Source organism: Hippocampus bargibanti, linkage group LG03, assembly GCF_051943395.1.
Source record: "Hippocampus bargibanti isolate YZ-2025 linkage group LG03, ASM5194339v1, whole genome shotgun sequence".
NCBI classification, from domain to species: domain Eukaryota; kingdom Metazoa; phylum Chordata; class Actinopteri; order Syngnathiformes; family Syngnathidae; genus Hippocampus; species Hippocampus bargibanti.
The window spans coordinates 2,836,527-2,851,620 of record NC_142736.1 but is presented as its reverse complement, the minus strand read 5'-3'; the positions used below and the strand labels follow the sequence as shown (position 1 = coordinate 2,851,620).

Sequence of the window (15,094 nt, the reverse complement as noted above, 5' to 3'; positions counted from 1 at the left end):
GCGAAAGGTTTGTATCCCAAAAACTAATTTCCCATAGCAAACCATTACAATGAGAATAATCGGTTCCCAGGTCCCCATAAAACATAATTTTCTCATTTTCTAAGGCTGAAAACTACACAAAATAGACCTTACTTTATGTATAATAAATATTCTATGGTATTTTAATTTAAGAAATAAACTGTACTGTATAATAAAGTCGTTTTATTTACCTTTGTGATGGTCGTTGATGGCTTGATGGAATGGAGTGACCGGTTTCATCAGTATTAAACACTTGATGAGGAACGTAGCCTTCTTCTTTCACCATCTTGAGGAATGATCCCTTGTAGGTGCTTTCTCTGCCATAATTTTATCTAGTTCCTCATCAATTGTGTTCTGTTTCGCTGGGTTGATAGCTTTTTTTCCATCAAGTGTACAGATGGCTTGTGTGGGCCTGATTGATGGGATATTTTAACCTTGCAGTCTACACTCTGCCTTTGAAATATCAAAGTTGAAACGAGTCCAAAAGTCACTGTTTTCTATCCATTTTGTCACTCTCTCTGTCGTCTGCCTGTCTCTTTAATGTTTAAACCCCCCCCCCCTCACTTCTGCGTTCTTGACCAATCATGTGGCTTGAACCGAAGACTGGGGGCGGGGAATAGAGGACAAAAAAAATGTCGGCAGCCATTTTCTTTTTTGGAAAACGGCTTCACTCTCTCTCTGTCTGTAAACCCCACCCCCCTCACTGCTGCGTTCTTGACCAATCACGTGGCTTCAACCGACGACTGTGGGCGGGAAATAGAGGACCAAAACAAGACGGCTGCCATTTTCTTGTTAGGAAAACGGGCTCGTTCACGAATGACACATCACTCATTGTGTCAGCTCCGTGTGTATCCCAAAAAATAGTTCGTATGCCAAGGTAAAATCTTCATAAATGTAACATTCGTATACCGAAAAGTTCGTAAGCCAAGGGGTTCGTAAACCGAGGTATCACTGTATATATATATATATATATTTTTTTACAGGCTGACAGTGATCAGAGATGGCTGCTATCACCCTGTGAAGAAAATGCAAATAATTAGAGTAGTCCCGCAATAACCGAGGGTGCCAAGTAATGACGGGTCATTGCAATTATAACGCAGGCGAAAAGTGTTAGCATCCACTTATCAAGAAAAAATGTTAGCATCCACTTATCAAGAAAAAATGTTAGCATCCACTTATCAAGCCAATGACCGCTTTGCACTCCACGTTGCTCTTCACGTCACAGTCAGGTGACTTGGAAGCTTTGGCATCCACCAGGAGTCTGCTCATAAAGTTCATGGTTAGTTTTATCACAGCATGTCCGCTATAGTTGACACTGCAGATAGTCGGAGGGGGGTAAAAATAACATAAACTTAAGTTCGTTCAGAGGTTGCTGTCAAGTCAGCAATGTCAGTGACAATTCCAGGAAGCAAGATCAACGTTTATACTTGATAGGAAGCACTTTCATGAGTGTTTTTTTTAATTCCTGAAAAATGATTTCTTTTTACATTTACTGTACATCCGACAACAACAAATATACACAACAACATGTATCACAATAGCGTGGCGAATACACAGACAAAAAAAAAAGTGCAAACGTCACAGTAGCTAAGAATTCACTTACTTGCTGGTAAGTCACATTAATTTCAATATAAAATTCAGGATTTGTTTAAAAACAAAACGCACCACATCAGTGTGTCACTTTTACAACTGAAAACAATACTTTGACATGATCTCTTCATGATTTATGGTGAATGTATGGTAAAGGCAAAAAAATACAAATACAATTAACAAAAAAACTCAGGGGGGGGTTATTCGTGTTCTTTTTTTAACTCATTCACTGCCAGAAATGAGCAAAAATGTGTCCTCTCCAGTGCCAGGGTTTTTGTCATTGTCGCTCGAATTCCAGGACCCACAGAATATTGAGTTTTAGGACTACATAAACAATCAATCCAGCGTAATAAACCTTAGACTCTCATCTTTCATCAGAAAAAAAAGAGTTAATTCCTAAATTATATTGTTCTGGAGTTATATGAGCTTGAAATGAGGGCGGCTGTCCAAATTATAATGCAATACATACATGCTGTATTGGTTTCTATCGCGCTTGAACAATAGCTGAAGCTGGAACAAAGCGTTAACATGGAAAAAAGGGAAATTATGCCCACTTGTGGATAAGAAGAAACATCGCCAGAGGCCATGGCCAGCGCTTTATCAGCACTCAAGCATGAAAAAAAAAAACATCGATGAAAATGTTTCTTCAGGTGTCATCTGTACTTCTTTCAAGGTATCGGACGTTTCGCTTCTGGTTGGGGGGGAGCAGAGGACTACTCCCTGCAGCTCCACTGATTGTTCCTATTGTTCTGACTAACGACTGGCCTGATTGCCCCACTTCCTCCGGTATCACCTCATCAGTATTACTAATCCTATGTTGCCGAAGCAGGCCAAATTCAATCAGAACAAATTCAGGAATGGCGCTCTATGTCATATATTTAATTCCCAAATAAATTAGTGAATGGCAGTGAATGAGTTAATTGTTAAAACTATTCAGAGACCAAAAAAACGACTGAACTCATATTATGTGTGTATCCAAGAACAATTTTAACTGAGATGTCAATTCTATTTTGAATTCACTCTTCCCGTTATGTAACGTGTCACGTAAAACACTTGTTTTCATATTCGAGCAAAAAATGTATTCTCAAATTCTTTACTCCATTTATGGGCTTCTTTTAAAACAGTCGCCTCCATTTTGTGCTATCATCGCAATCATTAATGAATGCAAAAATTATGTAATTATAAACATCATTGACCTCCATTTTAATTGAAATGTCAACTTTTTTTTTGCCAGCCTGTCCTGTTATACACACCATGTGGCCAACTAATACTTCCTTTAGGGGATTAAATCTTTTTTTTTATATGGTATAAAAAAAAGTCACAATTTATTAGGAGAATAATTTTCAACAAGTAACAAAACAATTTCAAATGTGGCTTTTGTACCGCATGCTATCCAAAAGGAAACTCAAAGCCTCCACCCAATGAGTTCAGTAAATATCTCACTAGTCACTACAGGGGAATACAGTAATTGTGTCCAACAGGAAAATATGGGCTGTATCGCCAAGTTGTGTGAGGATGCTAAAACTAAAACAAAAAAACAAACAAAAGATAAACAGCTTTGTATTTCAAAAAAAAAAAACAATTCAATCAGGAAAAGTTGACGGTTAACCGAATAAATCATCTCATACAAAAACACAAGAGCTAAAGTGCTACTTGAAAACTGTACAAAAAAAAAAAACAAGAATAAAAAACTTTACAGTCACAGGATCGGTTTTTCTGCGGGTGAGAAGCGGCAGCCACACGCGCCAGCGTTCACTCAACTCGGAAGTAACTCAAATACATAGAAAGCTAGCCACCTAGCTAACAGATAACTAATAGATAGCCAGCTGGACAGTTAGCTAACTAGCTAGATAGCCATATAGCTAATAAATAGACAGCTACATAGCTAGCTAGCTAGACATATAGCCAATAGATATCAAATAGATAGCCAGTTAGACAGTTAGATGAATAGCTAGACAGCCATAGAGCTAATAAATAGCCAGCTACATAGCTACATGTGCTAATAGATAGCAAATGGATAGCAAATTCGATAGCCAGATAGAACTCCAGCCAGCTAGCGAACAGATAGTTAATAGATAGCCAGCCAGACAGTCAGCTAACTAGCTAGATAGCCATATAGCTAATAAATGGCCAGCTACATAGCTAGCTATCTAGACAAGTAGCCAATAAATAGCAAATAGATAGCCAGCTAGGCGGTTAGCTAACTAGCCAGATAGCCATATAGCTAATGAATAGCCAGCTACATAGCTACATGTGCTAATAGATAGCAAATGGATAGCAAATTCGATAGCCAGTTAGGTAGCGACCTAATAGATAGCAAATAGATAGCCAGCTAGGTAGCTAGCTAATAGATTGCAAATAGATAGAACTCCAGCCAGCTAGCGACCAGATAGCTAATAGATAGCCAGCTTGACAGTTAGCTAACTAGCTAGATAGCCAGCTTGACAGTTAGCTAACTAGCTAGATAGCCACATAGCTAATAAATGGCCAGCTACATAGCTAGCTAGCTAGACAAGTAGCCAATAGATAGCAAATAGATAGCCAGCTAGACAGTTAGCTAAATAGCTAGATAGCCATATAGCTAATAAATAGCCAGCTACATGTGCTAATAGATAGCAAATGGATAGCAAATTCAATAGCCAGTTAGGTAGCGACCTAATAGATAGCAAATAGATAGCCAGCTAGGTAGCTAGCTAATAGATAGCATATAGATATCCTCTGTTTGGAAATAAAGCTTGATCATTACTTTCCAGCATAAAGTGGAAAAAATAAAATAAAATAAAATAAAATAAAATAAAATAAAATAAAATATGACATCTACAACTAGAGCCAGTCTAGGTGTTCTAGGAAAGGTCATGGAGGCTTTTTTTTTTTTTTTTTTTACCTGAGTGACGATTGTGTCTTGTAAAGCAGGGGCGAGGTCTCAAGAACGGGGACAAAGCGGCTCCAGAGGTTCCTGACTTATGGTGGACTGCGATGCAGGCATGTGACAAATCTGGGCAGGTGACTCTTTGGTCCTGACCGCGTGCTTGCGCATCCAGTCCAGTATGAAAAACCTCAGCATCAGTAGGAAGCCTGCAGAAAAACAAAGGCCCTGATAAAGTGCTGGTCAGACCTCTGGCCAATGTTTTTCCCGTCCGCGAGCAGGCAGTATTTGCCTTTTGTCCATGTTAGCGCTTTGTTACAGTTTCAGCTATTGTTAAAGTATTGTATTTTGTACTGCGGCCCCCATTTCAAGCTCAGATAACTCCATATAGCTTAGGAATTAACTTTGTTTTTTTTCTGATGAAAGGAGAGTCGAAGGTTTCCAATGCTGAATTGAATGTTTATGTACTCAATAGCACTTTGTTTGCTAGCTATTTGCTATCTATTAGCTATGTAGCTGGCTCGCTAGCTATCTAGCGAGCTATCTATTAGATATCTGGCTGGCTAGCAAGCTAGCTATTAGCCATCTATTAGCGGGCTAGTTAGCTTTCTATGAGTGGGTTGAGTGAACGCTGGGGCGTGTGGCTGCCGCTGCTCACCCGCAGAAAAACTTACCCTGTGACTGTAAAGTGTCCTTTAGAGTTCCGAAAGGTGCTCAGTAACTCAAATAGATAGAAAGCTAGCTAGCTAGCCAATTGTTAGCTAACAGATACCTAGCTAGATAGCCAGCCAGCTAGATAGCCAGTCGGCTAGATAGCCAGCCAGCGAGATAGCAGCCAACTAAATAGTGAATAGATGTAGCTAACTAGATAGCTAGCTAGCCACCCAAATAGCTAATAGATAGCAAATAGCTCAAAAATTATAATAATAATAACAATCATAATAATCCATTTGATTTATGAGCGCCTTTCAAAACTGTCAAGGTCACTTTACAGTCACAGGATAAGTTTTTGTCTGTGGGTGAGCAGCGGCAGCCACAAGCGCCAGCGTTCACTCAACCTGGAAGTAACTCAAATACAGTGATACCTTGGTTTACGAACCCTTTGGCTTTCAAACTTTTTGGTTTATGAACGTTAAATTTATGAAAATTTTATATAATAATAATAATAATAATAATAATAATACCTTTCATTTATAAGCGCCTTTCAAGACTCTCGAAAAAAAAAAAACACTATTTTGGGCGGCAACTTTTTGCAACATTATATCGTGAATTTTTCACAAAAATGGCCGCTTCAAAGCAAAATGGCTAATCCCCTTTGTCTTTGAGACATTTTTCTTGTCTTAACACCACAGACAAAATACGTAATGCAAGATGATCCTATCCCGTATTTAGAACAGATCCGATGCTGCGCTTTCATGCGTCCAAAGCACATGACAGGAAGTAGCCTTTTTTTTCCTGCCAGGCGCCGACGGCACGGTGAGTCTCGATTACACTCTCTCATTGGGGCCTTCTCACGCTGATGCAATAGCCTGCCGTTCCCTTCGGTCAACGTGAACACTCGTGACCGACTATATTTAGTTGGATCTCCCGTTTGGAAAAAAAAAGTACAGTGATACCTTGGCTTAGGAACTTAATTGGTTCTCAGAGTGTGTAAGGCGAAAAGTGTGTATCCCAAAAATTAATTTCCCATAGAAAACCATTAAAATGAGAATAATCCATTCCCAGGTCCCTATAAAACATAATTTTCTAATTTTCTAAGCCTGAAAACTACACAAAACATACCTTATTTTATGTATAAAAATGTGCTATGGTATTATAATTAAAGAAATAAACTGTACTGTATAATAAAGTGGTTTTATTTACCTTTGTGATGGTCGTTGCTGGCTTGATGGAATGGAGTGGCCGGTTTCATCAGCATTAAACACTTGATGAGGAACGTAGCCTTCTTCTTTCACCATCTTGAGAAATGATTTGTTTTCTCTGCGATAATGTTACCTAGTTCCTCATCAATTGTGTTCTGTTTAGCTGGGTTGATAGTTTTTCGCATCAAGTGTACAGATGGCCTGCGCGGGTTATTTGTGGGAATTTTATCCTTGCAGTCTACACTCTGCCTTTGAACTATTAAAGTTGAAACGAGTCCAAATGTCACTGTTTCCTATCCATTTTGTCACTCTGTCTATGTCGTCTGCCTTTCTCTTTAATGTTTAAAACACCTCCCCTCACTGCTGCGTTCTTGACCAATCACGTGGCTTTAACCGACGACTGGGGGCGGGGAATAGAGGACAAAAACAAGCCGGCTGCCATTTTGTTGTTGGAAGAACGGGCTTGTTCGCGAACGACACATCACTCATTGAGGCAGCTCAGTGTGTATCCCAAAAAATAGTTCATATGCCAAGGTAAAATTTTCATAAATTTAACGTTCGTAAACCAAAATGATCGTAAGCCAAGGGGTTCGTAAACCGAGGTATCACTGTAAATGCACCCCCACTCTCCCTTCCCTTTCGTGAAATACCTTGGAAGGAATTGAGGATGCAGGAAAGGAAGGCGATAAAGTCTGAGAAAGGTCCAAAGTTGAGGAAGGCCAAACCCCAGCTGGTACCGAACAGACAACTGAGGCCCCAAATGCTGAGGAAGGCCACACGGTTCTTTTGCCACTCGTCCCGGGTGCGAATCTCTCGGTAGACCAGGAGGAGCATCACCAAACCTGCCGACACTAGCAAGGCAAGCACGGTGGTGTTGGTGAGGTGGTGAGCTAGCATAGCTATGGGGGTAGGCTTCATCCAGCACCTGGAGACACAAAATCAGATAAGGACGGAAGCCCATGAGGGACAAAAATAACTGTTGTAATCCCTTATAGCCTTATAATAAGATGTGCCTTATAATAATAATAATAATGCATTTCATTTATAAGCGCCTTTCAAAACTCTCAAGGACACTTTACAGTCACGTAATGTTTTTGTGCGGCTGATCCAAGTTACGACCGGTGTGAGTTACGACCACCCGTACTTCACAACCGCCAGACCATCTTTTGATTTGTTCAATTCTACGCCTGGCACCGCAACGCGCAAGCAGCGGGCAATGCATACTACAATTTTGGCCAGCCAGCATGTTACACACTCGCACAGCAATCTATTGCGTGATCTTCTTTCCTTTCGGCTTTTCCCTTCAAGGGGTAATAAAGCAATTTAAACTAAACGAAAAGGTAAGTACAGTAAAGTCTCGTTATATCGATATTTTCGGGAGTCAGAAAAAATGTCGATATCGTTGGGGGGGGGGGGGGCAAACCGTAAATGATCCATGTAAATGTATCATTTGGTTCATGGATTGCCTATCTAGAATGCTTTTTGTACAGTAGTGAAGTGAAAAATAAAGTTGTGCATCAAATAAAAACACGTTTTTAACATTTATAAATAAACTGTACAGTAAACAGTTTTGTATACATTACAGGTACAGTTATAAAGTAATAAAAATCGATAACATGAAATATAGAATGATAAAAACAACACTAAAAGGTAAGTATAACATTTATAAATGAACTGTACAGTAAACAGTTTTGTATACATTACAGGTACAGTTATACAGTAATAAAAATCGATAACATGAAATATAGAATGATAAAAACAACACTAAGGTAAGTATAACATTTATAAATGAACTGTACAGTAAACAGTTTTGTATACATTACAGGTACAGTTATACAGTAATAAAAATCGATAACATGAAATATAGAATGATAAAAACAACACTAAAAGGTAAGTATAACATTTATAAATGAACTGTACAGTAAACAGTTTTGTATACATTACAGGTACAGTTAAACAGTCATAAAAATCGGTAATACAAAATATAAAATAAAAATGACACTAAAAGGTATACATTTTATAAATGAACTGTAAACAGTGTGGTAAATAATAGTAAAATATCCTGTGACTGTAAAGTGTCCTTGAGAGTTTTGAAAGGCGCTTATAAATGAAATGTATTATTATTATTATTATTATTATTATTATTATTATTATTATTATTATTATTATTCAATAGAAAACATTGCTTAAAAACAACAGATTGACATTGGATACTATCCTGTCGTGTAAACGTCACGTCGGCCATTTTAAATGGATTTCGACTTACGACCGTTTGACTTATGACCATTTTGTCAGAACGGAACCCGGTCGTAACTCGGATGTTACCTGTATTAGGAAAATGTTTATGTATTTATATTTTATATTTGTATTCCTATCAAATTTACTGCTGAATATTTATTAATACATGATTTTTTTCATCAAAATCAAATTTGTTTTTGTTGCTTTTTTTTTACAGAAAGCTAAAATGATTAGCATGCAAGTTTTTGTGTATTAAATGGGTTTTGACAAAAATTATTGGATTAATTTGTTTTCCTCGTGGACGTTGTTTTGAACAAGTTTTGAAAGTTCGAGGCACATCTGAACTGGTTCTTAAAGCCTAGAGCAGGTCAGGTTGACAAAGTAGCCCAGAAGATGAAATGTGACTCGGGGGGGAAAAAATATTCTTGCATACACAACTGGAAGCAGCGTAGCCAAAACAAATGTGATGGAAAAGGGCAAATATCCTGTTGGAAAATAAATTAATCAAATTTCATGAACTAAACACGAGAATTCGGGATCATCCTTGGGCGAAGATGTTTTTTTTTTTTTTTAATACACCTAATTTTCTTTGTTCTGCTGTTAGCTTGACTGAATCACTTAATAGGAATTGACATTAAACAACTTGAAGCCTATTTAGAAGATGAGTTCTCTCGTCACTAAAATGCTTCTTCTGGTGATGCAAAATTTGCGACCACGATACGAAATTCACATCTGAAGTTTAACTCGTTCACTGCCAGACATGTGAAAAAAAACGTGTCCACTCCAGTGCCAGGGTTTTTGTCATTGTCACTTGAATTCCATGACCCACAGAATATTGAGTTTTAGGACGACATAAACATTCGATACAGCGTTAGAAATCTTAAGACTCTCTTATTTCATAAGAAAAGAGTTAATTCCTAAATTATATGGGTCTGGAGTTATATGGGATTGAAATGGGGGTGGCTGTCCAAAACACAATGCTATATGCAGGTTTATATAGCACTTTAACAACAGCTGAAGCTGGAACAAAGAGCTAACGTGGCAAAAAAAGGGAAATGCTAGCCCCTTGTGGAAGCGGAAAAAACTTTGCCAGAGGTGTTCGTCAGCGCTTTATCGGCACCCAAGCAAGATAAAACAAAACTCGAACAAATTCAGGAATGGCGCTCCATGTCATATTTTCAATTCTTGAATAAATTCCTGAACGGCAGTGAATGAGTTAAGCTTTCAAGTATTGCATTTTCTGTGTAGCTCTCTCACTTGTTTCAATTTATAATTGTATTTTATTTATTGCATTCTATTTGTGATTGTATTTTATTTATTATAATACCTATGCATGTCTGTGACTGTAAAGTGTCATTGAGAGCTTTGAAAGGTGCTTAAAATGTCATGTATTTTTATACGTTTTTTTTTAATAAGTAAAAGAAAGAAATGTGTATCTCAAAATACATTTAATATATACAGTAAAGTCTTGTTATATCGATATCGGATATATTGATAGTCCCGGTTATATCGATACTATTTCTATGCACGCACGGAGAAAATTACATTCAAACAGGGTCGGATATATCGATAGTCCCGGTTATATCGATATTTTTTCGGACTCCCTTGAATATCGATATAACGAGACTTTACTGTATATACATTTTTAACCACGACTTACATCAGGAACGGGTTGTCTTCGTCTTCAATGGACGCCACCTGCCTCACGCCGTAGATGTCATCAACCCTGGCTAGGATAATGACGGGTATGGCAGGCAAGACTGAAATATAATTATGGAGCGTTTAGAACAGGGGTGTCAAAGTCATTTTTTTACCGCGGGCCACATTGTAGTTATGGTTTCCTCTCGAGGGCCGTTATGAATTTGGGGAACCCATTAGAATGTTTAAATCCCTTCAAATATTACATATAGAGCACACAGCAAATTAATGAATAACTCGTTTTCAAATCTGAAGTCAAGAATAATGACATTTATTGTGGTTGACATCCAAAAATATGAAATTTTGGCTCAGATTTTAGCAATCATCATGGAATTTAACAAGTTTGATTTGCTTTCGCGGGCCGAAAAAAATTGATCTGGCGGGCCGGATTTGGCCCGCGGGCCTTGACTTTGACACCTGTGGTTTAGAATATCACTCAACTTGTTTTTTTTTTTCAGGAAACTTTAGAGGCAAACGAAAATGGACACACTCACCGAAGCCGACCAAGTTCAGCACGTAAAGTTTAGGGGGTGGTCTGAAGACCACGTAGACTAGCCAGAAAGTGTGAAACACTTCAATCCCCATCCAGAAAAAGGCGCTCAGTAGAGCGTAATGAAGGCCGGCGCCGATCAGGACGCACAATTCCTGGCCTCCGACATTGGCCAGGACGCCGGTGAAGAAGAAGAGCAAGTTGAGAAAGGTGAGCGACACAGCCAGGCCCAGGTGGATGGGGGTGGACGGATCCTGAGCTCGCCTGTTGGAGGACGATGTGGGGTGGGAATGGGGGGGGACGAGGGTGATCTGGTTTTAGAAATCTTTCTCACATGCACAAGGTATTAGTGTAAATGAAATGTATTATTATTAATATTATTATTCTCTATTTGCTAGGTATTAGTTAGCTATTCGCTAGGTATTAGCTATCTATTCGGTACTTCTTTGGACATGTCGGATGTTTCGCTTCTCATCCAAGAGGCTTCGTCAGCTAACTAAAAGTTTTGCTGGGAGGTCTGGCCCGATATGGCCACAGACATATCTATTAGCTAGCTGGCTTTCTATCTGCTGCTGCCGCTGCTCACCCAGAGAAAAGGTGTAGCTATCTATTAGATCCCGATGAAAAGGTTTCTTAAGCAGTCATCTGTACTTCTTTGAAGGTGTCGGACGTTTCGCTTCTCATCCAAGAGGCTTCGTCAGCTAATTAACATTTTTGTTGGTAGCTCTGGCCCGATATGGCCACAGACATATCTATTAGCTAGCTAGCTTTCTATCTGCTGCTGCTCACCCAGGGAAAAGGTGTAGCTATCCTGGCTAGCCATCTGTTTGCTATCTATTAGCTGGATAGCTATCTCTTAGCTAGATAGCTAGCTAGTTGAACCAAAGATAGTGACTGTGGGCACCAGGTAGCAAGCACCTCCATCTACAATTAGTAGCCTGTTATAAAAAAAGTGATTGGGCACCATCAATGTCAACAATCTTAGCTATCTATTAACTAGCTATATATTGGATATCTATTAGCTAGCTAGCTAGGTTTTTATCTATTTGAGTTACTTCCGGGTTGAGTGAACACTGGCGCGTGTGGCTGCCGTTGCTCACCCACAAAAAAACTTATCCTGTGACTGTAAAGTGACCTTAAGAGTTTTGAAAGGCGCTTAGATATCATGTTTTATTATTATTATTATTATGAAAAAATGACCTTCTCCTGCAGAGGAAGATGACTAAAGCGATGCCGCTGACGAAAGATATGGCACAGCCCAGAGATGTAATGGCAGTCAAAGCCAGCAGGTGGCGCACCGGGCGAGGCTCCAGTTGCTGTTGTTGGAAGGAGAAGTGTTTTAAAAGTACAGTGATGCCTTGGCTTACGAACTTAATTGGTTCCCAGACAATGTGTAAGGCGAAAAGTGTGTATCCCAAAAATTAATTTCCCACAGGAAACCATTAAAATGAGAATAATCCATTCCCATGTCCCCATAAAACATATTTTTCTACTTTTTAATTTTCTAAGCCTTAAAACTACACACAATATACCCTATTTCATGTATAATAAATGTGACATGGTATTATAATTAAAGAATTAAACTGTACTGTAAAAAATAAAGTTGTTTTATTTACCTTTGTGATAAACACTTGATGAGGAACGTGGCCTTCTTGTTTTTTTCTAATTTTACCTTGTTCCTCATCAATTGTGTTCAGTTTCGCTGGGTGGATAGCTTTTTTTGCATCAAGTGTACAGATGGCTTTTGCGGGTTATTTGTGGAGCCTGATTGATGGGAATTTTAACCTTGCAGTCTACACTCTGCCTTTGAACTATCAAAGTTGAAACGAGTCTAAATTTCAATGTCATCTATCCGTTTTGTCACTCTCTGTCGTCTTCCTGTCTCTTTAATGTTTAAACCACCTTGTCACACTGCTGCGTTCTTGACCAATCACATGGCTTTAACCGAAGACTGGGGGCGGGGAATAGAGGACCAAAACAAGCCGGCTGCCATCCATTTTCTTGTTAGGAGAACGGGCTCGTTCGCCAACAACACATCGCTCATTGTGGCAGCTCCGTGTGTATCCCGAAAAATAGTTTGTATGCCAAGGTAAAATGTTCATAAATGTAACGTTTGTAAACCGAAAAGTTCGTAAGCCAAGGGGATCGTAAACCAAGGTATCACTGTACTGCAAGTCGTCCAGAGTATGGCAGTGTCATGTATATATGCAGTACATGTATGCACATGGCTCACCACCAGCACTGTGAAGTAGGTCAGGTGGTCGCAGAAGCAGTCGGTTTGATTCGCTCCTCTCCGCTGCGTCTTGCAACCTTCCACTGACCACTTGACTCTCATCGGATCTACCCACACAAAAGCCATAATCAAGATTTTCTTGCGCATGTTTCAAGGAGACAAAATGGGTAAACAATTCCATATTTTCTTAAATGGGGTGGTGGGGGGGGGGGGTAGGAAATTAGGCCTTCGTTGCCTCTGTTTATCATCTGATTTTTTTTTTAACTCATTCACTGATAACGTTTCTCCCACCTTTCCTCGTGTCCCACGAGACGCATGTCCTTGAATGTGTTTTCTGGAAGGAAGGTGGGAAAAAAAAAAACCTGTGTCATGTGCATCATGAAATAAGTTTACAACTCAATGTTAACAACGTTCTGTTTTCATTCTTCACACAGACACATGCACACATTCACACACACACAAATACACATTCACACACATACAATATACAGACACACACATATATAGATAGACAGACACACACACACACACACACACACACACGCGCATGCGCGCACACACACACACACGCGCACACACACTAATACACAATGACATACACACACACGCATATAATCACACACACAAACGCACAATTACACATTCATATACTCACACACACACACCCACAAATACACAATCACACACACACACACACATATCTAGACACATACAAGCACACACGCACGAATACACATTCAGACACACACAAATGGACATTCACACACACAATACACATTCTCACACACACACGCGCACACACACACACACAAACACATTCTCACACACTCACGCACACACACAAATAGACACACACACAAATACATTCTCACACGAACACGCGCACACACAAAACACATTCGCACACACGCAAATACACAAATACATTCTCACACACTCACACACACACACATGCATACACACACAAAAGACATACACACACACATGCACACACACACATACAAATAGACACACATACACACAAATACATTCTCACACACTCACACACACATGCATACACACACAAAACACATTCACACGCACACATATAGACACATGCATACACATGCACAAACACAAACATGCAGATACACATTCACAGAAACATGCAAATAAACATTCATACACACACACACGCGCACACACACACACACACACACACACACACACACACACACACACACACACACACACACACACACACACACACACATGCGTACACACACAAAACACATTCACACACACACACACACACACATATAGACACATGCATACACATGCACAAACACACAAACATGCAGATACACATTCACACAAACATGCAAATAAACATTCATACACACACACACGCACACACACACACACACACACACACACACACACACACACACACACACACACACACACACACACACAAATACATACTCACACACTCACACACACATGCGTACACACACAAAACACATTCACACACACACACACGCACACATATAAACACATGCATACACATGCACAAACACACAAACATGCAGATACACATTCACACAAACATGCAAATAAACATTCATACACAGACATACACACACACACAACTTACAGGAATGACATCATGATGAAAGCCGATCTTGATCGGCTCCGTCAAGTTCTTGATGACTTGGTTCTCCACGGAGATTTCGACCACATCATCAAGAACCCGGACCTCCATGAGGCCCTCTTTGAGACCCTCCTGAAAGCCACGCAGATTGCACAGCGGCACCATGTTATGTGAATCGTACGGGGATCATTTGATGATGCCGTTTTATCACCGGGATTCACCTGGAACATGGAGTTGTTTTTGAAGAAGGTGTAGACCACTTTGCTGTTGTTCTTGGCAGCTTGCTTCAAAGCCGGGGGGAGGTGAATGGTGGTGGTGGTGGTGGACTCTGGGGTGATGCCTTTCGCAGGCTAGGGAACGTAGCATTAAAAAAACATAATAAAAAAAAAATAAAAAAAAATAATGTAAACAATATTGTGGAACTTTTTAAATATGGCATTGTTAGAAAAATAATAATCAAGCCAAA

At 39.4% G+C, this 15,094-nt stretch overlaps 1 protein-coding gene across 5 annotated transcripts in view; it reads right to left on the bottom strand.

Moving 5' to 3' along the window:
• Positions 1 to 3,152: 3,152 nt before the first annotated feature.
• Positions 3,153 to 15,094, bottom strand: part of LOC148899960 (adhesion G protein-coupled receptor G1-like) — a 30,600-nt gene continuing 18,658 nt past the window's right edge. For 4 of the 5 annotated variants that reach the window (XM_088991497.1, XM_088991498.1, XM_088991496.1 and 1 more), the window contains 9 exons: positions 14,850 to 14,978; positions 14,632 to 14,760; positions 13,287 to 13,329; positions 12,996 to 13,102; positions 11,963 to 12,078; positions 10,767 to 11,026; positions 10,235 to 10,334; positions 6,987 to 7,261; positions 3,153 to 4,683 (listed from right to left, as the gene is read on the bottom strand). In XM_088991497.1, coding sequence (XP_088847623.1) covers positions 4,532 to 4,683; positions 6,987 to 7,261; positions 10,235 to 10,334; positions 10,767 to 11,026; positions 11,963 to 12,078; positions 12,996 to 13,102; positions 13,287 to 13,329; positions 14,632 to 14,760; positions 14,850 to 14,978 — 1,311 coding nt within the window. In that variant the 3' untranslated portion in view covers positions 3,153 to 4,531. The remainder of the gene's footprint in view (positions 4,684 to 6,986; positions 7,262 to 10,234; positions 10,335 to 10,766; positions 11,027 to 11,962; positions 12,079 to 12,995; positions 13,103 to 13,286; positions 13,330 to 14,631; positions 14,761 to 14,849; positions 14,979 to 15,094) is intronic. The other variant, XR_016114393.1, reaches the window with a different exon arrangement.